A 22541-nucleotide genomic window follows, 5' to 3' on the forward strand; every position below is an offset into this window, starting at 1 on the left:
CACACGGAGATAGTTCCATGCCCTCCCCTGCTTTTGTTAAATTTTAAAAATATGAAACATGCCTGCCTTAGACCTGTTTGATGCTGTTTCCTCGCCGTGCACGCCTGGGCACGGTCCCCAGAGAGACCCAGCCTGCTGTCTGCTCCCTGAAGCCGTGCTGCAGGCAGGGCCTCTGCGGACCCGATGGGACCTGCCCTCAGAGGGTGGTGTCGGGGCCTCTGCGTGAGTTCTAGGCTTGCTTGGGCTGCCCTCCCCGTGCCCGGGTGATGCTGGCTGTCGCCTGGTGCCGTTTCTCCCTAGCTCCACACTCGGCTGCACCCATTGGTCCAGCCTCCTCTGCTCCCGGCGCCTGGCACCTCCTTTCTTGCGCTTCTTTTCTCAGTGGGGAGCTGTTGGGACCCAGAACGTCTTTACCTTCCTCTGTCTACTTGTGGTCCGGCACCCAGCCCAGAAGCTGGCTTGGCTGGATCCAGAACGTGGGGGCCTTGGGCGCATGGGGGCCCTGTGTGGAGCGGATGGGCTGAGGTCCCCCTGAGCAGAAGCATGACGCGGGCTCAGTGATCTGTGCAGCCCCAGAGCAGGCCTCGCCTGGTCCTCCTGCACTGTCCCTCTGGCTGAATGTCTCCTGTCCTTCGTTGGGCACGAGTGTGATTTGGTAATTAACCCAGACATCGTTGCCTTCTTGTTTCTCACAGACGTGTCCTGTCCTGTTAATGTCAGCAGGTGTCCGGTGGAGCAGCCAGTGGTGCCGGGAGCCTCCCCCTCTCCTGGGGGCGCAGGCTGTGGGCAAGTCTGAGCCTTGGTGATCTGAGTGGCTTTTTATGTTTCTCTTGCAGCTGAGCTGAAGGAGAAGCTGCAGTCAGAAGTGGAGAAAAATGCCCAGATGATAGAGGTACTTGGGTTGAGAAAATTCATTCTGTGTGCACGGTGTTTCCCCCACCCCCACCTGGGACCCCTCCCCTCGACTCTTAACAAGACGCGGTCAGAGCTGGAGTCACCAGATGAAGCGTGACACACTGCACAATTGAATTTGTCAGAGAAGCTGGTTGTGGGCTTTCACATTGCCTTGTGTGATGGGAGGCTCTTTCCCCATCTGGTTGCTGAGCAGCCCTGTGGCCTAGCCCTGACCATGCTTGGGCCATAGACCTTGGTCCTTACGGACGGGAGATGCGGATGCCACAGAGGTGGCGATTAAGTGACGTGAGTAGGCGCTTGGGATGGAGTGTGGCCTCACAGAGCTCGGTGGTGTCGCTGTAGAGCCTGGGGAATGGATACCTGACGCATTGGCCGAGCTCCCATGCTTCTGCTCAGAGACCAGTTCTGTTTCTGGCAGGTGGTCCTGGTTCTCGCGTTCTGGGCTGTCTGCCTGCAGGTGCTGCTCTTCCTGTCTGAGCCGTGTCCTGGAATCATAGTCTGGTCTGGGTAGGGGTGACTGGTTTTTGAATGTGCAGTTGAAATTCTTTTACTGGAGTAATCGACTGTTGGCCGTCATCTCCTTTTTCCTTATTTAAATTAGACCCTGAAACAAGACTGGGAATCTGAGAGAGACTTATGCTTAGAAAACGTACGCCAAGAATTATTGGAAAAGCATCGATCAGAACTGGAGAATTTACAAAACCAGTTTAAGAGAGAATTGGCAGAACAGAAAGCTGAGTTGGAGAAGGTTTTTCAAGCCAAAAATCAGGCTGAATGTGAGTCTGTAATTAAAATGAGCAGGTTTGGAAGGGGACTGAGTTTTCCTGTGTCATCCTAGGAAAAAGTGCCGTGTGACTGGCTGGCAGGGGAGGCCGCCTTGGGGTCCCTTCTCGTTGGTCACAGGCCTCTCAAGTTCCCTAAACCTTCCGGAAAGCTTTGTTTCAGAGACCTTTTTTGCCTGTTCGACTGCTAAATTGCTACCAGAGACGTTATATGTGATTGTTCACTTTCTGTTACATGGTGACGCCCACTGGTCAGTAGCTGCCGTCTGCTGGCCAGCTGGCTGGGCCTTGCCCTCCCTCCCTCCCCGAAGAGAGCAGGGTCCTGGGAACGGGGTCTGGAAGAGCCTGGGGACGCGCCCTGCCTGCCACTGTCCCTGCCGAGGAGGAGGGCTCTGCGCCGTCACAAACTAACAGGCCTGTTTCCTTCTCCAGTTTCCCTTCAGACTCAGGAGGCGCAGCGTGAGGCAGCCCTGAGTAGGTTACGCGCAGACCTGCAGTTGGAGCACTGCCAGCACGTGGACGCGCTGGAGCTGAACTTCAGAGAGAAGGAGGAGGACAGCCAGCGCCAGGTAGGCGTGTGGGGGGAGTTTGTGGAGACCTCGGATTGGGGTCGTTTCACACTCTGTTGTGGCTGAAACCTAAGCCCTAATTTGTGTATGTATGTATGTATTTTTAAATTGAGGTATAGTTGACTTATAGTATTATATAAGTTTTAGTTACACGATGTAGTGATTCACAATTTTTAAAGATTATACTTCACTGATAATTATTGTAAAATATTGGCTGTGTTCCCTGTGTCATACACGATACCCTTGTGGCTTATCATGTTTGTAGGGTTTGTGCCTCTTATATTCCCTGCCCCTAACTTGCCCCCCGCCCCCCCGACTGGGAACCACTGGTTTGTTCTTTATGACTGTGAGTCTTTTTCTGTTTTGTATATACGTTCATTTGTTTTATTTTTTAGATTCCACATATAAGTGATATCATACAGTATTTGTCTTTCTCTGTTTGACTTATTTCACTTAGCATGACGATCTCCAGGTCCATCCGTGTAGCTGCAGATGGCATTATGCCACTCTTCTTTATGGCTGGGTGATATTCTGTTGTATATCTGCACCACATCTTCTTTATCCATTCCTCTGTCAGTAGTTTCCTAGGTTGCTTCCCATCCTGGCAATTGGAAATAACGCTGCTATGAGCACTGGGTGCATGTATCTTTTCAAATTAGTGTTTTCGTTTTTCAGGTATATGCCCAGGAGTAGGATTGCTGGGTCACATGGTAGTCTATTTCTGGTTTTTTGAGGGACCTGCATACCTTAAACCCTGATTTAATAAAGAGACTCTCGGAGTTTGGTGGAGCCGGTAGGTGGCCAGATCAGGATGTAGGGTCTGTGACTTTGACTTAATGATGGTGTTCAGTGCTACACCCGGAGAATTTATGTCCTTGACAAGTGCCCCTGGGACGTCTGTAGGCTTCAGCCGTCAGGGGTGCAAGGCCACACACTCTGACCTTGACTCAAAAACAAGAAGTTAGCAAGAAACACTTCTGCTGCCCATATATTCAGAACTCTTTCCACTGGAACTCTACGAACCAAAATGTGGGTGATGTGGTCAGATCTCACTCAGGGACCTGAAGGGCCTTTATCACCAAGACCAAGAACCAAGCAGTGCCCCAAGCATCGGCTCAAGAAGTCAGAAAGGAAGTAACTGGAAGGTGGAGTTAGCCGAGGCACGTGTGCAGGGGTGCAGGGGTGCAGGTGTGCAGGGAGGAGAGTTGGGAGCCCAGGAGGAGCTGCACCTGGCCCAGCGGCTCTGGCCCCCGCTCCTCCCGCCTCTCCTCCAGATGGAGGCCAGCTCGACTGGGCAGGGCAGGGCAGGGCAGGGCCGGGCCAGGAGGGGCCCGCAGCACCCCCTGCAGGCTGTCCCTCATCCAGGGAGAGAGGCGGCTGGAGGGTGTGGAAAGGCCCATCCACAAGGCAGCAGAGCAGCCGCAGGCCAGCACCACCCTCTCTCCCTTGGAAGGGCTCGGTCCTGTGCTCGTGACTTGGGGTGCTGGGCAGCTACTCTGACCCAGGTCCCCGGGAGGGCGGGTGGAGCTGCTCTCAGCTCTGGTGGCGCAGGGCTGGCTGGCACGTGGCACATGCTCGGGGGACAAGCTCTGTTCACCCCTGAAAGAGGTGCTTCCCAGGAAGGTTGACCAGGGAACACGGAGAAGACCAAACAGGCCCCTGAGGGCGAGGGAGGCTGTGGTCGTAGGTGGAGGAGGGCCGGGCCCAGTGCGAGGGGATCCATCCACCCTCCCTGACAAAGCAGGGGGGCGGGTCTCTGTGCGGAGAGGCCGAGGCTTGAAAGGCGTCCACACGAGAGGCCGCGGGGGCCATGGGTTCCTCTGGTCTGGTCTCAGGGCTGCCCAGGGGTGGGGGGCTCGGGCCGAGGCTGTGCTGTTCCCCTGGTGCCCGTCAAGCCCTGCCTTGGGCCCGGGTCTCGGTCAGGCCCCCACACCGTCGCCTTCTTTTCCAGTTGGAGAACCTCCGCGCTTCGTACGCAGAGCTGCAGGCTCAGTCTCGGGAGGAGATCCAGCGCCTGGGGGCCCAGCTGGATTCCGCGAGGTCCAGCAGGCGGGAGCTGAGTGGTGAGGAGCCTCGTGTTCAAAATTCAGGTTCCCGCACGCTAAAGCTATGTTTTAACTGCTGAAACCCCAGACTAGAACTTAACAATTTTGAAGGCCCAAAAAAGGGGTTTAGTAAACTTCCGTGAGTTTTGAGGTCTGCGGCTTCGTGGTGCCGAGCTGCTGGTGGCAGCCTTGGCTTCCATGCAGGCGAGTTAGTGTGAAGCCTGTGTCCTCCTCGTGTGGACACGCACCGTTCACATGTGAGACGGGCTCGCGGTGGGGCTTGGCTGAGCGCGTGGAAACACAGTCCTCAGTGGGCATCCAGGTCGCAGCGCATCTGCGCCGCGCCACACACGCCTCCAGGTCCCGTGGGCTCAGCCGCGGCAGTGTCGTCAGGCTCCTGTGGCCCTGAGTTCTGGTTTGGATGTTTACTGAGGGCAGGTCCCTGGGTCCCCCCTCACAAGACGCCAAGTCAGAGGGGTCTCTACTCACGGGTGGCACCTGCACAGAGGGGAGGTCACGGGACGCAGACAGGCCTTGAACTGTAGGGTCTGCCCTTGTGGGAGTCGTTAGGAACAGAGTGCAGACAGGCCGCCCCCGCCTGGCACCGCGTACCCGCTTGGGTCGCAGGGGTCGGGTGGCCGTGGGCAGAGCTGTGGGCCTGGCCTGTGGGTCGGCTTCAGGCGTGCGGTCACACACGTGGTTCAGCTTGTGCGCCTTTGCTGCATCCGCCCCCGTGCGTTTAAAATTGGACCCTCACGGGGAATGTGGGTTGGGATCGTGACCTGTCTCCATCCTGTTATTTGAAAGCTGATGACTAGGTGCGGGGGGCCCGCTGGCAGCCCCTGTAGATCCGAACGGTGACGGTGACAGCTCTCTTACGGGCCGTATCACTGTTCCGTTACCATTAGCAAACTACCACCAGCTCAGCAGCTTACAGTCACCCAGGGTCACCCACAGCCGAAGTCAAGGTGTCAGGCTGGGCCTTGACCTGGCTCTCTCAGAACGTAGAGCCTTTGCGGCCCTCATGTCTTCGGAGACCCCGCGGCATGCAGAGCGGTTCTCACACTTCCAATCCGCTTGCCTTCTACACAGGCTTGTGAAAGCTCTCTGTCCTCGGGCGCTGGGGTTCCCTGAGGCCGCCTGGGTGGTCTCCCTGTGCGAGGCCCCCTGTGCCACGTAGCGTAAGCCCTGAGGGCCCCACGTCCATTCACAGGTTCTGGGGTTGGGGGCCCTTTTACAGTTCTGCCCCCTACACCACACGACGGGGTCGTAGACGCCTCCTGATTTCCCCTAAGTGTTTCACTCTGAGATGACGGCCTGCTTCTGTTCTGTGAAGAGCTGCACGGGCAGCTGCTGGCCCGCGCGTCTCACGTGGAGGAGTTAGAGCAGCTGCAGCGGGACTTGGAGCAGCAGCGGCAGCAGGATAGAACCCGGCACGAGCGCGAACCGGAGCAGCTGAGGCTCTGCTTTGAAGAGAAGTTGAGGGAGGCCGAGAGGGGCTACCAGGAGGACCTGCGCCTGTTACAGCAGCGGCTGCGGGACGGGAGGGACGAGCCCCTGCCGGAGGCTGTGGGGAGCAGGTGACGCGGTTTCCGCCCCAGCGCCGGCGAGCGCGTTTATGTTTGGGTCACGGCAGGAGGACGTCAGAGCGGGGCGCTGGTCTGACCACGCAGGCAGCGGGGGGCGCTCTGCGGCCGGGGTGGGTGGCCGTGGGCCGCGCTGCCGCCCCTCTCCGCGAGGTCGTCCTGTCCTCGGCACAGAAGCGGGATCCAGGGACGGCGGAGTTCAGGGGAGAGGCGCCCCGTGTCACGTTCCTAAAACAGTTTCTCTCACAGCTCACCCAGTGCCTGTTTGGAAGAGCTGTCTGAAGAAGGAAGAGGCTGTCTTGATCCCCTGGGCCTTCGGCTGGAGCAGCACGAGGTGATGGGACGGCTTTGTTTTGTGTTGAGGTGTCGCTGACGTGGGACGTTGCGTGGTGATTGGATGCCTGGGCGTGTGTGGAGGGGTCTCCGCGGTCAGTCTAGTTAACATCCACCACCACACACTGGGGGTTTTCTTCTTGCGATGGGAACGTTGACGATCTGCTGTCTTAGCCGCCTGCAGGCATGTAGTACAGCACTGTTAACTGCAGGTCCGCGCTGTACAGGACACCCTGGAACTTCCAGTCCCCCGACAGAGGTTTGTGTCTTTTGACCCCTGCACCGGCTGTGCGCGCAGCCCCCCCGCCACCCGTGTGTGCTCCCTGAGTCGGGCTCCTTAGGTTCCACGTGAAGGTGAGGTCATGCAGTGCTCGTCTCTCTCAATCTGACTTGTTTCACTTTGCACAACACCCTCAGGGGCCCTCCATGTTGTGGCACATGGCAAGGTTTCCCTCTTTTTTATGGCTGAGTGGTATTCTGTTGTGTGTGTACGTGTATGTGTGCCACAGCCTCTTTATCCACTCATCTGTCAGTGGACACTTAGGTTGCTTCCATGTCTTGACTATTGTAAACAGTGTCGCTTTGAACTTTGGGGTGCGTGTATCTTTTCCAGTTAGTGTTTCTGTTTTCTTTGAGTAAATACCCAGGAGTGGAATTTCTGGGTCATGTGGTAGCTCTGTTTTTGATTTTTTGAGGAACCTCCTGTTTCCCATAGTGGCTGTACCAATTTACTTTCCCACCAACGGTGCACGAAGGTTCCCTTTTTTCCACATCCTCGCCAACATTTGTTATTTGTTGTCTTTTTATATTTATTCATTTATTTTTTAATAAATGTAATAAATTTATTTATTGGCTGCGTTGGGTCTTCATTGCTGCACAAGGGCTTTCTCTAGTTGTGGCGAGCAGGGGCTTCTCTTGTTGCGGAGCATGGGCTCTAAGCACGTGGGGTTCAGTAATTGCACCACATGGGCTCAATAGTTGTGGCTCACGGGCTTTAGAGCCCAGGCTCAGTCGTTGTGGCACGTGGGCTTAGTTGCTCCATGGCATGGGGGATCTTCCCGGACCAGGGATTGAACCCGTCACCCCTGCATTGGCAGGCAGATTCTTAACCACTGCACCACCAGGGAAGCAGTTAATAATAGCTCTTCTGATAGGTGTGAGGGGTATCTCGTTGTGGTTTTGATTTGCATTTCTCTGACAGTTAGTGATGTTGAGCACCTTTTTGTGTGCCTGTTGGCTGTCTGTGTGTCTTCTTTGGGAAAATATCTATTTTGATCCTCTGTTTTTTAATCAGGTTTTTTTTTGTTTTTTGTTTTTTTTTTGCTATTGAGGTGTATGAGCATCTTAATAAATCATTGAGAAAGGTTGTGTTTCATTAATCTTTAGTTGGGAGATGGACTGCCTTTGTGTCATCAAATCTGGATTTCCATTCTTTTCATGAAAGACTTTCTGTGACACTGACAAGGAGAGGGAGGCTTGCGACTCCACAGGCTGCATTGTGTCTGCTTGTTTAAAACAACAAGCTGGCTGGTTCAAGGCATGACTCAGAGGCGGGTGGCCGGGAGGTTGGATCCTGCCTGCGTCCCACTGCCACTCTCTGCGAGCTCCCCAGCTGCCTGTGTCAGGTGTGCTGACGACCTGAGAGTGACGTTGCGGGGCTGAGTGGGTGCTGGGCATCTTTTCCTTGGCCTTCACGTTGCTCTTCCTCGAACAGCCTCTGTGCCGTTGGTTTCTGGCGTCTCAGACCTTTGTTGGCAGCAGTGTCCATCTGACTCTCTGTGACGGAGTAAGGCTTCTGTGCCTGCTCAGACGCAGAGCTCCGAGGGGCGAGTGCTGGAGCAGGGGCTGTGCTGTAGGCGTGGTTGGGCCTGCGGCAGCTCTCACACCCCTCTGCGCTCCTTGGGGCCCTGAGTTTGTGTTCACTTTCCACACCAGGAACGGGGGAGGGCCTTCACTCTCTCCCTTCACTTCTGGGACGTCTCGAGCTGCCGTTTAGTGTCTTCAGACGGCTGCTCCTCCAGGTGCTTTGCTCCCTCTGACACTCCTGCGAGCTTCACGCTGGACCTCACGGCTGGAAACACCGGTTTCCTTCAGTTCTCATTTCTCTTCTTAACGTTGCTTCAGGCTTTTTTGGGGGGTGAGGTTTTCTCTCCTTTCTCCTCTAATTCTGGAGTTGAATTTCTTATTTCCGTTGTCATTAATTTCTGAGGGCTTTGTGTTCTTGCTCTGTCTTCTTTCCTGTGTCCTCCGCTCAGTGTCAGGGATAGAATGTTCTTGGTCTCCTCTCTGAAGTTGACGGTTAGTGTTGAGACTTCTTGTGCTTCCCTGTAACTCCTGCTGTGTCTCTGTCCGTCTGGGTCGGTGTGTTGTGCGGGATGTGGGTGGTCTGTGCGTTGGTTGGGGCCCTGAGGCTGTGCTGTCACAAGGCGGGAGGCACCGTGGGGTCTTGGGGGGGCTGTCTGACCAGGCGGGGCTCCACGTGGGGGTGGGGGACAGCCTTCCCTCCCTGGGCCGTTGACCTCTACCAGCCTCCTGCTAGGGTCCCTGAGGACAGGGGCACAGTGGGATCCCCACTCCAGGTGGCCAGGTCCCCGCTCTCCTTGCGCTGGCCTCCCCGGTCTGTAGCCCCTGAGGGTCACGCAGGCACCTCTGTGTGCCCCCTGCATCTGCTTCCTGACCTCCTGGGTGTGCGGGTGGCTCAAGCGTGGCTCCGCCTTCAGCCTGTGAGCCCGGGAGTCTCCGCACCCGTGATTCCCGTCTTCCAGCAGGTGGTCACTTTTGGCTCACTGGTTACCTCTTTCCCTGTTTCTTCTTCTCGTAGGTTTGTGAACTAAATTACGTCTTCCATCATCTGAGGGAATATAAAAACGATAGAACATACGTGTGTTTAACCCAAAGTCCCTTGTGTGGGCGTGGGCGTGGTTCCTGTGTGTGTGGTGTGTGTTTGATGGGTGGACACGTCACGTTGACCGTGGGTGCCCGGTGGAGCTCCCCCCAGCTGGGTATGGGAGCCCCCACTCCCTTCTGGCCAGTGCTGACCCCTGGCTAGTGTCTCTCTGGCCGCGGCGGTTTGCTCGTCACTGAGGCCAGATGTCTTTGCGGGCTTGGTCGTTACTGCCATGGTTCTGCCCTTTTCTCCGAGGCCGGAGCCACTTGCTCGCAGCCCGTCCCCACCCTCCAGGCACAGCAGGATCCCCTGTGTTCGCTTTTGTTTCTGTCGTCTGGAGCTGCCTGTTGCCCAGGGTGGGGCAGGGGGTGAGACTCTGGGCCCTGTTCTTTCGCTCTCGTTTGACTTGCTGAGAAGCCTGACCTTTGCGGCTCGAGCTTGTGGGGCACTCGAGGGTGCCCGTCATGACCGGAGGAGGACTTTGGTCTCGATTTAAAAGATAATTGGAGTTTATTGAGAGCTGGATGTTTAGGCTGATGTGGCCCTCTGTGGTTCTGAGGAGGATGGGGTGACTGGTTGCATTTTTGAGGGAAACAGGAAGTGTTGACGCAGCCTCGAGTCCCTCTGTCCTCCCTCCCTTCCCCCCACCAGGACGCTGGGGACGCTGCGTTCCGCAGTGCTGTCCCCGGTGACTGAGGAGAGCCTGGGAGCCCAGGCAGAGCAGGGCGCTGTCTGCCAAGGCCCTGGCCGTGTGGCTGGTCCTGGAGGCCTGACCAGACGCGGAGGGTGAGGGATGGGTGTCTGGTGGGCACGCCAGCAGTGTGGGGAGGCAGCGAGTCCACCACTTGGCTCCGGTGGAGCGTGCCTGCCTCCCTCCTGGAAGCGAGACGTGGGGGCAGCAGGCGGTGTGGACATGCATGGCGAGTTTCCGTGGGAGGTTCCATGGGGGGTTCGGTGGGGGATTTTGTGGAGGTTTCCGTGGGAGGTTCTGTGGGAGGCAGGGATTAGGGAATAAGGCTGGGAGACTCATTGGAAGGTTTCCTCTGTGATTTCCCCACAGGAGAGCCTGGGTTTGCACACACGAGTAGAAGAAAACCACCAGCACCAACTAGCGGCAGGGACGTCCTCCCAGGAAGTCCAGCAGGAGGCGGGCCTCCCGGGCACCCGGGTGTTGGAAGGGGAGCAGCACGTGGGGCCTTTGGAAGAGTCCGGCCAAGGTGTGTGCCTTCAGCGCTGCTGTGTCGTCTGGCCTCCGCATGTTGGCCATTTACTTTGCAGTGTGGGTGCCAGAGGCCCTTCCTCAGGGGTCGTGGAGCAGGCTCTACGTGTCACGGGCTCGTGGGGACGGAGGAGCTGTGGTCATCCTGGGGCGTGGCCAGAGACCCAGGAGAGCAGACGTAAGGCCGGCCCTGACACGGAGCCCAGGAGAGGGTGGGTCCCGAGCAGAGCTGGGGGGGCGAGGCAGAGGGTCCCGCCACGCGAGCCGGTGGCTCAGGGTCCACGCTGGGGGCCCTGAGAGCTGTGCGGGCCTGTGAAGGGGAGGAATGTGGCCCAGAGCGTGGGGTCACGCCTGCTGGCACCCTGTTCTCCCCATTCTCCTTCCTGTGTGAGGGGCACCACGGCCGCTGCTCTGCGTGTTCCCGTCGCCTTGGGCCTCGGCCGCGCGTGGGTCTTTCTCGAGCCTGGGACGGGGATGCGCCCCGGGCAGCGCAGCTCAGAGGAGGCCGGGTCCCCCGGTGCCCAGACTGGAGGAGCAGAGTGGGTATGGGCAGCTCAGCACGGGCCTGCTTGTCTGGGCCTGGGGCACAGCGACCACTGTGCAGGGACCACGTGGCTGGAGGTGGGTGTGTCGCGTCCGCTTCCGACAGCGAGCCCGCGGGGAGGCTCAGGATCTGCGTGCGGCCGTCTGCGGCTTCGGGAGGCGGGTGTCCTGTCTGTGCTGCGGGTCAGCCTGACGGTCCTGCCCCTGGGTCCCCTGCAGAGCTCGCCCGGACGCCCCTCCTGTGCGCGCAGAGCAGGGCCTCGGAGGCGGAGACAGAGGTGGTGGCCGGAGACGGGGGTCTGGCGACCACGCACAAGGCTCAACTCCTGCGTCTTCCGATGGAGCTCAAGGAAGAAATCGACCTCTTAAAAGTAGAAAATAGAAATTTACACGAGAAATTACAGCATGAAATCCGCCTGAAAGAGGACTTGGAGAAAGTAAGTTGAAACGCCTTGCCACTTGGCACTTCCCGTGGCCACTGGGGCCTCGTGTGAACCGGCTGGGGTCGGTGCAAGCCCCGGAGGTCCACCGTGCCCTGTGAAACACCACCCGGAGTGCTGTTTGCAGGGTGCCTTCCTCGGGGTCGGGACAGGATGCCACCTGAGCTGGAGCCTGGGTGTGGGGTCTCGTTGCTCCTTCCAGGTGCCTCCAGGGCTTAGGGGAACGGGCCAGGGTCCTCAGAGGGGCACCAGGGTCGTTGGCGAGGCCACCTGCGGGCCTCGTCCACTGTGTCTTCCGTGGCGTCCCCAACCCCCGGGCTCCTCCCGCTGACCGTTGGCCGCGCAGCTGCGGACGCACGTGGTGACGAGAGCACTCCTCTGCCTGCCTGGCGGGCCTCCCTGCGGCCTGGAGGAGCCCAGCGGGGCTGACTGTCTCCCGTGCTCCCTCTGCGTGGCCCGGACGACTGTCCGGGTGGTGTTGCTGTCGCCCTGCTCTTCCCCGTGAAGCCTTCCTGGGGTTCCTCCTCCATCAGAACAGTTTCATGGGAGGCTGCTGTCAGCGGCAGCCCCTCACTGGTGCGGTGCGGGGCGGAGCCGGCTCCGGCAGGTGTGCGAGGGCCCTCGGCCGCGGCTCGCGACCCTGGCGGGCGCCGTTCACTAAGCACAGACTCTTCTCAAAGGCTTTTGGTGTTCAGCTGTGTATACGTGTCCTAGACCACCGTTTTACCTCCTTATGTGAATTGTTAAGAGAGGTGTGTGGAAGTGTCTCTCCCTCCCTTTAATTCTCTCAGTGTTTACTTTAAGCACGTTGTAGTTCCGTTATTACATGTTTATGATTGTTTTGTCTTTCTGAGAAATGTTCCCTTTTATCGTTAATGAGACGTCCTCTTTCTCTCCTGTAGTTTCTTTGTATTGAAATCTACCTGCTCTTTTACAGTGTAGTGAATCCAACCTTTGTTTGCCTTGACAGGTACCCTTTTCTGTCCATCTTGCTTTATAACCTGTGACAGTATCTACCTGGAGTGAGTGCCGACCCCACGGGTGAAGGGCTCAGCCCCAGGAGGCCAGTCGCCTCCCCGGCTTCTCCGGGTTGGGCCTCGGCGTGCGGTTCCTGGCCTTGGCTGGCCAGCATCTAGAGTCTGCCCGCGCGTGTGTGACCAGGGGCCAGCCTGAGGCACAGCTGGATTCAGTCATAGATTCTGCAGCTCTCCTGCTCTGCCTGTCCTAGGGGCTTCCCCCCGCACCTCCCAGCTCCTGTGGTTCAAACACATCAGATTTCTCCGAGCACAGACAGACGGGCCGGTCACCAGGGCGTTTCCTTATTCTGGATGTCAGTATTCCCCCACCCCCATCTCCTGGATTTTATCCAGATTCTGCAGTTGTCTCTGATGAGAGCTGCTTCTGAGCTGTCACCAAGAGCAGGCCCTAAACGTTAATACCTGGAATAAAGAGCTAAAGAGCTGAGGTCTGTCTCACAGACCTTTTGGTTTTTTTTTTTTTTTAATTAGTTACTTATCCTTATTTATTGGCTGTGTTGGGTCTTCATTGCTGTGGGCGGGCTTTCTCTAGCTGCGGTGAGCGGGGGCTACTCTTTGTTGTGGTGCGTGGGCTTCTCATTGTGGTGGCCTCTCGCTGTGGAGCATGGGCTCTAGGTACACAGGCTTCAGTGGTTGTGGCATGTGGGCTTCAGTGGTTGTGGCGTGTGGGCTCAATCGTTGTGGCTCACGGGCTCTAGAGCGCAGGCTCAGTCGTTGTGGCGCGTGGGCTTCGTTGCTCTGTGGCATGTGGGATCTTCCCGGCTCAGGGCTCGAACCCGTGTCCCCTGCATTGGCAGGCAGATTCTTAACCACTGCGCCACCAGGGAAGCCCCGGTTTTGTTTCTTTTTGATGCTGATCGGTAGTCTGTTGACCCGCTTTCTTTCCTTTTCTGATAGGGTATTTGTGTGTGCTCAGCCTTCTGGTTCACCTCGCTTTCACACACACCTTTAAAGGGCGTTGGTTTCAGCTCATCAGGCTCTTGCTCAGGTCCCTAGTAGAACCTGAAATGTTTGCTGTGCAAGTCAGAGGCTTGGCCTCGCACTGTTTACTGCTCTCCAGTGGCTTTGTCCTGGCTGGTGGTGGCTCCGCTGTCTGGGGGTCAGCCTTCCCTTGGTGGAAGGCCGCTCACATCTGGGCCCGTGCTGGTCCGGGCCCTGCAGAGGAGGCTCCCCTTTGCGTGTGTGTCCAGACCTGGCAGCCCCAGATGTAACAGTCGGGCCAGGTGCTGGGATGCGGACACGTTGTACTTCAGCAGATGGTCTCAGATATGTGCATTTCAGGCTCTTTTAGTCCCATCCGCATAAGAAACACTCCCATTGCTCTGTTCAGTGCAGTATGTTGAGGAACTAGTGCTTGTACGCTGTGGAAGTAGTGCTTGTACGCTGTGGAAGTGGTGCTTGTACGTTGGGGAACTAGTGCTTGTATGTTGAGGAATTAGTGCTTGTATGTTGAGGAACTAGTGCTTGTATGCTGAGGAACTAGTGCTTGTATGTTGAGAAACTAGTGCTTGTATGTTGAGGAGTTAGTGCTTGAATGTTGAGAAACTTCTCTTGCCTTCAGTGATGGATTTGGGTTGTTGCTGCCAGTGATCTTTTCAGTTAATTTCTTTCTTCTTAAATAAAATTGTGCGATCTGCAGGTGAAGTGTGCTTTAGTTGAAGCTCACCAGGAAGAACTGAAGAGCACCAAGGAGAAGATTGAGCTGATGGAACAAGAAGTCAGGGAGAGGGAGGCTGAGTGGAAAGTCTCCAGTGAGGACCTGAGGAGGGGGGCTGAAGAGAGGCTGGCGCGGACGCTCCGCGACCTGCGGGAACAGGCCGAGTCCGAGAAGCGGTCCATGATGCACAGGTTCGAGCTTCGAGAAACCGAGATGAGGCGACTTCAGGAGCAGCAGGCGGCCCAGATCCTGGACCTGGAGGGGTCGCTGGTGGAGCAGCAGGGCCGCCTGCGGCAGCTGGAGCTCGGGCTCGTGGGGGACGCGTGTCTGCGGTGTAGCCAGTGTGGCTGGGAGCTGGGCAGCAGTCTGGCCCCTGCGGACCAGGACCACCTGAAGGAGGACTGTGCCCTCCAGCTGAAGCTGGCCCAGAGCAGGTGGGTGATGTTCCTGTGGCGGCCTGTTCAGCACGGAGCCGCCCGCCCGGCTGGGTGAGGCAGGTCCCCAGGAGGGCATGCGTGGCTCTTGGGGCTGCGGGGCCTGCTGGCAGAAACAGCATCCCTGTCCTTCTGGTGGAGCCCCGTCCCGTGGCCCACACTGCCGTGTGTGCATCTTTGATAGGCATGTGTAGCTTTTGCACATTTTCAGTAGCAGAACTTCAGCCTCGTTTGTCATAAGGACATGCGATTCATTCATGGAGTTTTTTATGTATTTTAAACTTAAACAGATTTTTTAGAAAAATAAAGTTTTTCTGAACTATATACACAGTTCTCTGAAGTTTTAAGTAGATTTAGAATGTGATGTGGTTCCCTGCGTCTCAGCAGCCCTGGGCTGCAGTGACCAGGGGTGTCGGTGAGTCCTGGGGTCGCTGGAGCTGCTGCTGGTTCTGCTGCTTCTCGTGGGTCAGCTGCTCCCCAGTGTCACGAGGCAGGTGCAGCAGCTTCTGCCCTGGCGTGTGAGAGTTGATGCAAATTCTGACCTACCGTGTGAGCTGGGTGGACGCAGGCATGGTGTGCAAACCCACGAGAGCGTAGCGCCCCCCCCCCCCCCCCCCCCCCCCCCCAAGTGGGCTGGTGAGTGGAAGGGCTTTCGTGGTGTCTGGTACATAGTTGGTTCCGGAAGCTCATCCCAGCTCTCGTCCTTCACCTGAGCACACCACGCGGCACTAACGTGTGACGGGCGCCCCGTGGAGATTCTTCCCTGTTCCTGCTGGGGTGCTGGGTGCTTCCGTTAGAAGGGCATCTTCCTGCCTATTTCTGCCACCAGTGCCACCTGCAGCTCTTTTAATCCATGTCCCTGTTCACCCTGAAGAGGTTTCTGGGGTCTTCTGGATGCTCTTTGCAGCCCTCTGGGCTCCTGTAAGCAATGCTGCTGCCCCTTCCCTGTCGAGGTCCTCTCCTTGCCGAGGAGCGGTCACACCTGCTTTCCCGGGGGGTCTGTGGAAGTGGGTGTGTCGTTTCTTGCTGGGGGTCCTGTGGCGTGCACTTCAGTCTGTGGCTGGGGACGCCTGGGCTCTGGCCCCTGAGCTCCTCCGGCTTGGTGCGCCCCTTCCCTCTCCGCTCATGGCTGGCCGTGGGGCTCAGACCATTTGCAGCCCAGGGAGGAGGAAGAGCAGGTAAAACCCGGGCATGGTGGTCTCACCCGCAGAAGTGGTGTCTCCTGTGGGAACGTGAACTTGGTGCTTTGTGGCTGCATGTTTGCTCTCTGTGTTCACTTGGCTTGTCATCTCAGGTTTTTAGAAGAACGTAGAGAAATCACAGAAAAATTCGCCGCGGAGCAGGATGCCTTCCTGCGGGAGGCCCGGGAGAAGCACGCCCGCGAGCTCCAGCTCCTTCAGGAGACACACCAGCAGCACGTCCTGTCCTTGACGGCGGAGCTGGAGGCCCGGCACCAGGCTGAGGTGGGTGCGCTGAGGGCTTCGCTGGAGCGCGAGCAGTGGGCTCTCTCAGAGGTCCGCGTGGCTGAGCTGCAGACGAAACACGCTGCTGAAATCAGTGCTTTGGAGACCAGACACGCGTCCCACCTGGACGCTTTGGAGTCCTGCTACCTGTCTGAGGTGCAGACTGTGAGGGCCGAGCACAGGCGGGCCCTGGAGCTGCTGTGCCTGGACCTGGAGGAGCAGCTGCAGGAGGGGGACGCTTCTCGCCATGTGGTCTTGACTCGGGTGCTGGAGAAGCTGAAGCTGGGACGTGGCGAAGAGCCTCCGCCCGCACAGGACAGCCTGCGAGTGGACGTGGGCACGGAGCACGTGGCGGGCCTGAGAGCCCCCCGGCTGCACGGAGCTTGCCAGGTGAGGTGTGGGGGGGTGGGGGGGGGGGGCGCTCGCCAGGCAAGGTGCCGGGCGAGCTTTCCCAGGACCGGTGTCTTCTCTCGCCCGCGTGTGTCAGCTGCACGTGTGTGTGTGTCTGTCTGTCCCCAGTGACAGCCATGGGTGTCCTGGTGAGGCAGGTACAGAACAGTGAGTTTTAGGGGTGTTTTGGTCATAGGCTCCTTGGTGAAGGCTTTGGACCTCTGATCCTGGAAAAACGTGCACCTGCGCCCACGTATGGAGTTCTCTGAGATTTCAAAGGGTTCAGAGCGCCCCTCAGGGACTTTATCATGAAATTAAACTCTCTGTCCCGTGTCGAGAGCAGCGACTGTCCCCTTGGGTGCTTTCAGCTTTTGTGTGAAAGGGGGCTTCTGGAGGTGCCCCATCGCCTGGCCCGCGCCCACCCTTCCTCGTCTGCAGGCCCGTGGCACCTGTACGTCAGGAATAGAACACATTTACTTGGCTGGAACCTTGTCAGGTAGCGTGAAGTTAGCGTGGGGACGGGCTGCTCTGTGCCCACTGGGCCAGGTGTGAATGTCGGGTGCTCGGGAATGGCCCTGGCCTGGTGCCTTCATACTTTGTCACCTGTTTAAGAATCAGATATTCCAGATCACAAAGCAGGAAACCTCAGCCTTGTGAGAGCACAGGTACCAGGCAGAACCTTTGCTTCTGCCTGAGCCGTGCTTTATGAGGAGATGTTCCCACAAGGGTTTTGTCTTCTGCTCCTGGTTCAGCTTGTTTAAGGACGGAAGGAAAAAGGCAGGCTGGTGCTGACGGGTGTGGTGCTTCATTTTACGCTTCAGCTCTGCCTATTCTGTGTCGTCTGTGGGTGAGATCTTTTTTTTTTTTTTTTTTTTAATATTTGTTTAGCTGTGCCGGGTCTTAGTTGCGCATGTGGGCCCCCTGCGGCATGCACGCAGGATCTAGTTCCCTGACCAAGGATAGATTCTGGGCCCCCTGCTTTGGGAGTGCGGAGTCTTCGCCGCCGGACCACCGGGGAAGTCCCTGTGGACGAGCTCTCGAGTGAGTTCCGGGAGAACTGAGCGCGTTTCCCCTGGATTCGCGCTCCTCTGGCCTGTCCTCCCTGGGAGCAGGTAGAGCCGCGTCTGCTTTTGGTGGGCATTTGGAGGGTGACCCCAGGCCAGTCCGAGCCCTCAGTTGTCCGCGAGTTTCCTCCCACGCAGATGGATGCTATGGGGAAGGGGGCTTGTTCCCAGCCTATGGATTTAAATTAGATTTTTTCAGATTACAGGTTTTAAAGAAAACGAAGTTCTAAAAGAACATCGAGAGGGAGAAGTGTGTATCTTTTACATACAAAAACTGTGTGTTTTAAACCGCGGCTTAATTTTGTGAGTGTAAAATGCGCTTGTAGGAAACATGAGTGCGTTTGCCACCTTGTGGGTGGGTGGTGGGACACGTGTGGGTTGCTGTGCCCTGTGGGTGCGCTCTCAGCAGGGCGTGTGCCGAGGGCCTGCCGCCGGGACAGCAGCACCAAGCAGCCCTGCAGGAGCTCAGGGACGGGCACGCGGCTGAGATGCAGACGCAGGAGGCGCCGCAGGAGGGGGCCGCACAGGTGAGCGGCCCTGAGCAGCCAGTGCGGCTCCTTCTGGGCAGCGGTGCCTGCAGGGTGGCCTAGGGGTCAGACTCTGGCCCCCGTGGCAGTGCCGGTGACGTCAGCAAAGCTGCTGGGCCTCCTGAGGCTTCTCCTCCCGACGAGACTGCCTCAGGGCCTTTGTGAGGCCCACCGTGGGGTCGGTGCTAGGTGGGCCCCACACCTGCCAAGGGGGCACGGGGCCTGCGCTTGGCTGCGTGGGTCCTGGTGGGCCCCTCAAGGGCTGCCTGTGCAAGGTGCCTGCGGGCACTCCATGTCCTCTGCACCCCATGCTGCACCCTAAAACCCTGGGGCCCAAGGTGCAACCCAGGGGCACAGCCCTGCACAGGCCCCGCCCGAGTGCCCTGCGACCCGAAGTCCTGTCTTCCTTGCCCTGGTGGCACCGGACCCCCGCGGCCTGCTGGTCCCTGGAACACCCTGCCGTGTCCTCCTCTGAGCTTTTTCTTGTCCCCTGCCTGGAGACTCCCGCTCTCACCTCCCTTTCATCAGATCACTTTTCCCGTGAGCCCTTCCTTCCGGGACGGCCCCTCTGTCCAGGATCCGTGGCCCCGCGTCCTGAGCCCACATAGCCCACAGCGGGTCCCCTGCGGAGGGCATGCCACGTGCTGTGTTCCTCACGCCTGTGCTCTGCTCAGCGGCATCCCGGGCCCAGGTGCAGACACCGGGCTCCAGGGCAGCATGCCCAGAAGGGTGTTGCTGCCAAGGGGCTTGTCCTGCAAACCTCTTCAGGGCAGTTGTGGCCAAGGTGCCCGAGGCCCTGCCGCACGCAGTGTCGCTGTGATCTCAGAGATCAGGTGGGGGGTCGGGATGTCGTGAGTCCCCGGAGGGCGGGGCAGCAGCAGAGTGCCCAGATCTGTCCCACAGGCCAGGCTGTTTGGCGGCTGGATGGAAGCGGGGGGAGGCGACTGCCCCGGTCTGGGCACGAGCCGACCGAGGCTCGCGGGGAGCCTGGGGGCGGGCTGGGAGGGTAGCGAGGGTGGTCCCAGGCCCTTCAGGGCGGTGTTACGGGGTCTGCTGGGGTCAGGGAGAGGCTGTGGTGTGGGGGCTGCCCAAGAGGCTGTGCGTCTGGACGCAGAGGAGGCAGGAGGAGTCGGTGGCTGGGGAGGAGGCGCCCTCTCTGCTGGAAGGTGGGGGATGGGGCCGGCGGGCTGCTTGGGTGTGTGGGTGACATGTGGCCGCACAGAACAGCCGCCCCTAGCAGATGCTGTTAGGGATCGGTGTGTGCTGTGGTTTTTCTCTAGGGTTTTTTTGTTTTCTTTTTGGCTGCTCCGGGTGGCTTGCGGAATGTTAGTTCCCTAGCCAGGGATTGAACCCGGGCCCTTGGCAGTGAAACCACCGAGTCCTCACCACTGGACCGCCAGGGGTTTCCCACTTTTTTGGATTTTTAAACTTCGCATGTCAGCATATGTGTAAACAACATGCTGAATTGTGAGGTTGATCTTGCGGTGGAGTCTGACAACGCAGTTGGAGTCCTCTTGAACATGTGGAGCTGCCATGGAGTCTGGGACCTGGCCGCAGTTCTTGACCCGAGGGGAGGCTCACGCCCCTCAGTGCCCTTTGCACCCATGCAGGATGGCAGAGGTGTGTGCAGACCCGCGCACCCAGGCCGCACATGGTGTCACTGCCCCAACCTGCCACCCTGCATGTGTACAGTGCACACGCGCAGACATGCGTGTATGCATGGAATTCTGCACGCCATCTTGGGAGGCTTGCGAAACCCCTGGAGTCCATCTGAGGACACTGGCTGGACGCTCCTGAGGCCCTTCTGCCTTGGTGTCCTCAGATTCAAGATAATTGTGTCTACGTATCTTCTGGTCTTTCTAGGGGTGGGGATCAGTGGTATTTTATGTGATGCATGTGTACAAATGCATTGAGATTATAAATTTTTGTAGGTACTCTTTTTTGTCAGGCTTTTCAAAAGGATGTGGTAACAGCCCATTTCCAACCGTAAAACAAGGCCTGGCATTCGCCTGGGTTTTCTAGATTAATAGAGCTCTTAGCTGTGTGTGTACATGTTGACTGATCTGAAATTAGTATTTAAACTGTTTTTTCACGTGGAAGTTCCCAGAATGAGAATTAGCAGAAAGGAGAAAAATAAAAATAAAGGCGAGCATAAATAGGAGCTTTGTCCCTTTTGTTTGGTTGAAAAATCTGGGAGTTGGTGTTTTTCTTGGTTTGCTCCTTGGACCTGAGTTGCCCTGAATCTGGGTTTCCCGTGTTTGAACGGGTGAGAGGACAGCAGGGACCACACCAGGAAGCCCCTGCCCACGGGCGCCCAGAGGACCCTGGGAAACCCGCTGAGGCCAGACGCACAGCTAGTCTCCGAGTAAGTCACAGAAACAGTCTTCTCTTTACAGTGTCTTCCTATTCAGGTTTCGTTAAAGAGGACAAAACTCCCTCAGCCTCCTCAGTGTCCCCAGAGCCTCCTCAGTGTCCCCACAGCCTCTTCAGCGTCCCCTCAGCCTCTTCAGTGTCCCCAGAGCCTCCTCAGTGTCCCCACAGCCTCTTCAGCGTCCCCTCAGCCTCCTCAGTGTCCCCAGAGCCTCCTCAGTGTCCCCTACCCCGCGCCTTCTCAGCATCCCCTCAGTGCCCTTTCTGTGCCTGCAGTGTCCTCAGTGCCCCCCAGCCCCTCGAGTTCAGTCCTGAGGGGCCATCACAGGAAGATGCTTCGCTGCAGGTAGTGTGGAGGAGACGGTGGTCCTGGCCGCACCTCCGTTGTTCACGGCTTCTTTTGAGCTGTGTCCACCTCTTCTGGGCACTGCCCTGAGACCAGCTGATGTGTGGAGGCGTCTGAGTTTCATTCCTCTGCCTTCTCTGCAGAGTCAGGCTCTGCCGTTCGCCGTTCCCTGGCATTTCCTGGCTTTCGACCCTCCCTCCAGAGAGCCTGTTGGATCCTGTTCGTTCATTGTGCCGATTCTGTTACCGTCAGTGACACAGGTCATTTGTGCTCTTCGGTTCAGCATTTTTGTACGTGTGTGTTGACTCTCATTCGAACGCTGAGAGCATTTGGGAAGTATTTTTCTAGTTGTTTGTTCAAGTACGTCATCCTTTTACTTTGCTACTGAGGATGTGAATGTTAGGTACTGTTTAGGTGGCCTTTTTTACCTAGCTCATTTCAAAGGAGAAAACAAGTGGGCCTTTGGGGGGAGGTAGGATATGCAGTTTCTTCCCCTATTTTAACTTCTCATTGGAGAAAATTTCAACATATATAGAAACAGAATAATAGCTCAGGATCTCACTGTCCGTGGGTAGTGCCAGTCTCCCGGCACCAGCCGCGCAAGTATACCCTAACCACGCTGCACGCTAACCTGCAGGTTAATCGTAATCCCTTCCTTTCATCCCTGTCCAGCCCGAGTTCCGGTCTCTTCCCGTGCGGGGTCAAACTGGGATCCACCTGGGGCCCGAGCGGGGCCGAGTCTGTGCATTGCTCCCTGTGATGTTGGCTGACGGCTCCCCCTCGTTCCCCGTAAACGTGCCCGCAGTCTACACGCGGGACGCGATTCAGGTCCACGTCTTGGTGAGAACAGTTCCAGGTGGTGGCCGCCGCCTCCTGCCGTTGTCCCTGCGGCTTTCCTCGCAGACAGATAATCCATACAGGCTTGCGGGGCATCTTCTGGGATGCTGTGGTCATTGTCCCCGAAATAGCAGGACGTGCCGTTCTTCCTCTGTGAGAAGGTTTTATCTGGGCCACAAATATCTCTGCACCTGTTTGAAACGCAGTGTCACTTGGCAGAAGAGTTGTTTACCCAGCGCTTGTGAGGCGATTGGATGACTTTCCAGGTTACTTCCCTTTGGAGTTTGGTTGTGAGGAAAGTTCTCTGAAAACGTAAGCCTGATTTCCTTTTCTTAGAGATACGTGGCCCGCAAAGAGGTTGCCCTTGTGCTGGTAGCACTAAGCAGTGGGAGGAAAGCAGGAGTGAACCGTCGTGCGACCCACTGTTGATCGCTCAGGCAGCATCATCTTCTCTTAGGAGAAATAAAGTCTGTTCTTATGTTTTTTTAAAATATTAAGAGAACCTGTGGTTATTTTAGATATAGTTTGAATGTTTTAACTCAACTGAGACTGCACTCAGTTGAATTTATTTTTAATACTATGTTGGCATTTTTTGTGCAATACTAATTTTTTTCTTCTTTAGGAATATCTATTATTTTTTTAATGATTAAAATATATGACATTTCCCTTGTAATTCTGTGGATTTTTAGAACAACCTGCGAATAATCTTTTTCTTATATTGACTTTACCATTTAGAATGTGGCAGATTAAACAGAGTTTACTCAGGCTGGAAATAGAACGATTGTGTGTAAGGAGGTCCTGAGGGGGCGCAGGGAGTCACACGAGTGAAACCTCCCCTGAGCCTCTCCAGTCAGGTCACGGGGGCCGGGGACGCGCAGCCACCCCGCGGTGCGAGCCCTCCAGGTGTGTCCCGCTCTGCTGCACTGGCTTCGGCCTGGTGCCTTCTGCGAAGTCCTGCTCCAGGCCTGGGGACGCCCTGGGCAGAACAGGTCGTGGTGTCCCTACTGCCCCTCGCGGGCATCAGGTGAGGGTGACTTCCTCCTGCCCGCAGGGCGCCTGCTCTCCTGACTGTGTTTGGGATGTCTTGCTGGGCTTGG

At 57.2% G+C, this 22541-nt stretch overlaps 1 protein-coding gene across 14 annotated transcripts in view; it reads left to right on the forward strand.

Moving 5' to 3' along the window:
* The window catches only part of PCNT (pericentrin), a 111796-nt gene that overhangs the window by 11694 nt on the left and 77561 nt on the right, over positions 1-22541 (forward strand). For 10 of the 14 annotated variants that reach the window (XM_057696654.1, XM_057696656.1, XM_057696660.1 and 7 more), the window contains exons 5-14: positions 837-892; positions 1517-1691; positions 2130-2266; positions 4218-4356; positions 5648-5891; positions 6147-6231; positions 10178-10334; positions 11099-11316; positions 13996-14447; positions 15742-16300. In XM_057696654.1, the coding sequence (XP_057552637.1) occupies positions 837-892; positions 1517-1691; positions 2130-2266; positions 4218-4356; positions 5648-5891; positions 6147-6231; positions 10178-10334; positions 11099-11316; positions 13996-14447; positions 15742-16300 (2222 nt within the window). Of the gene's footprint in view, positions 1-462; positions 656-836; positions 893-1516; positions 1692-2129; positions 2267-4217; positions 4357-5647; positions 5892-6146; positions 6232-10177; positions 10335-11098; positions 11317-13995; positions 14448-15741; positions 16301-22541 lie in introns of those variants that run through there. The other 4 variants (XM_057696655.1, XM_057696664.1, XM_057696663.1 and 1 more) reach the window with 3 other exon arrangements.

This window comes from Hippopotamus amphibius, chromosome 10, assembly GCF_030028045.1.
Source record: "Hippopotamus amphibius kiboko isolate mHipAmp2 chromosome 10, mHipAmp2.hap2, whole genome shotgun sequence".
Lineage (NCBI taxonomy): Eukaryota > Metazoa > Chordata > Mammalia > Artiodactyla > Hippopotamidae > Hippopotamus > Hippopotamus amphibius.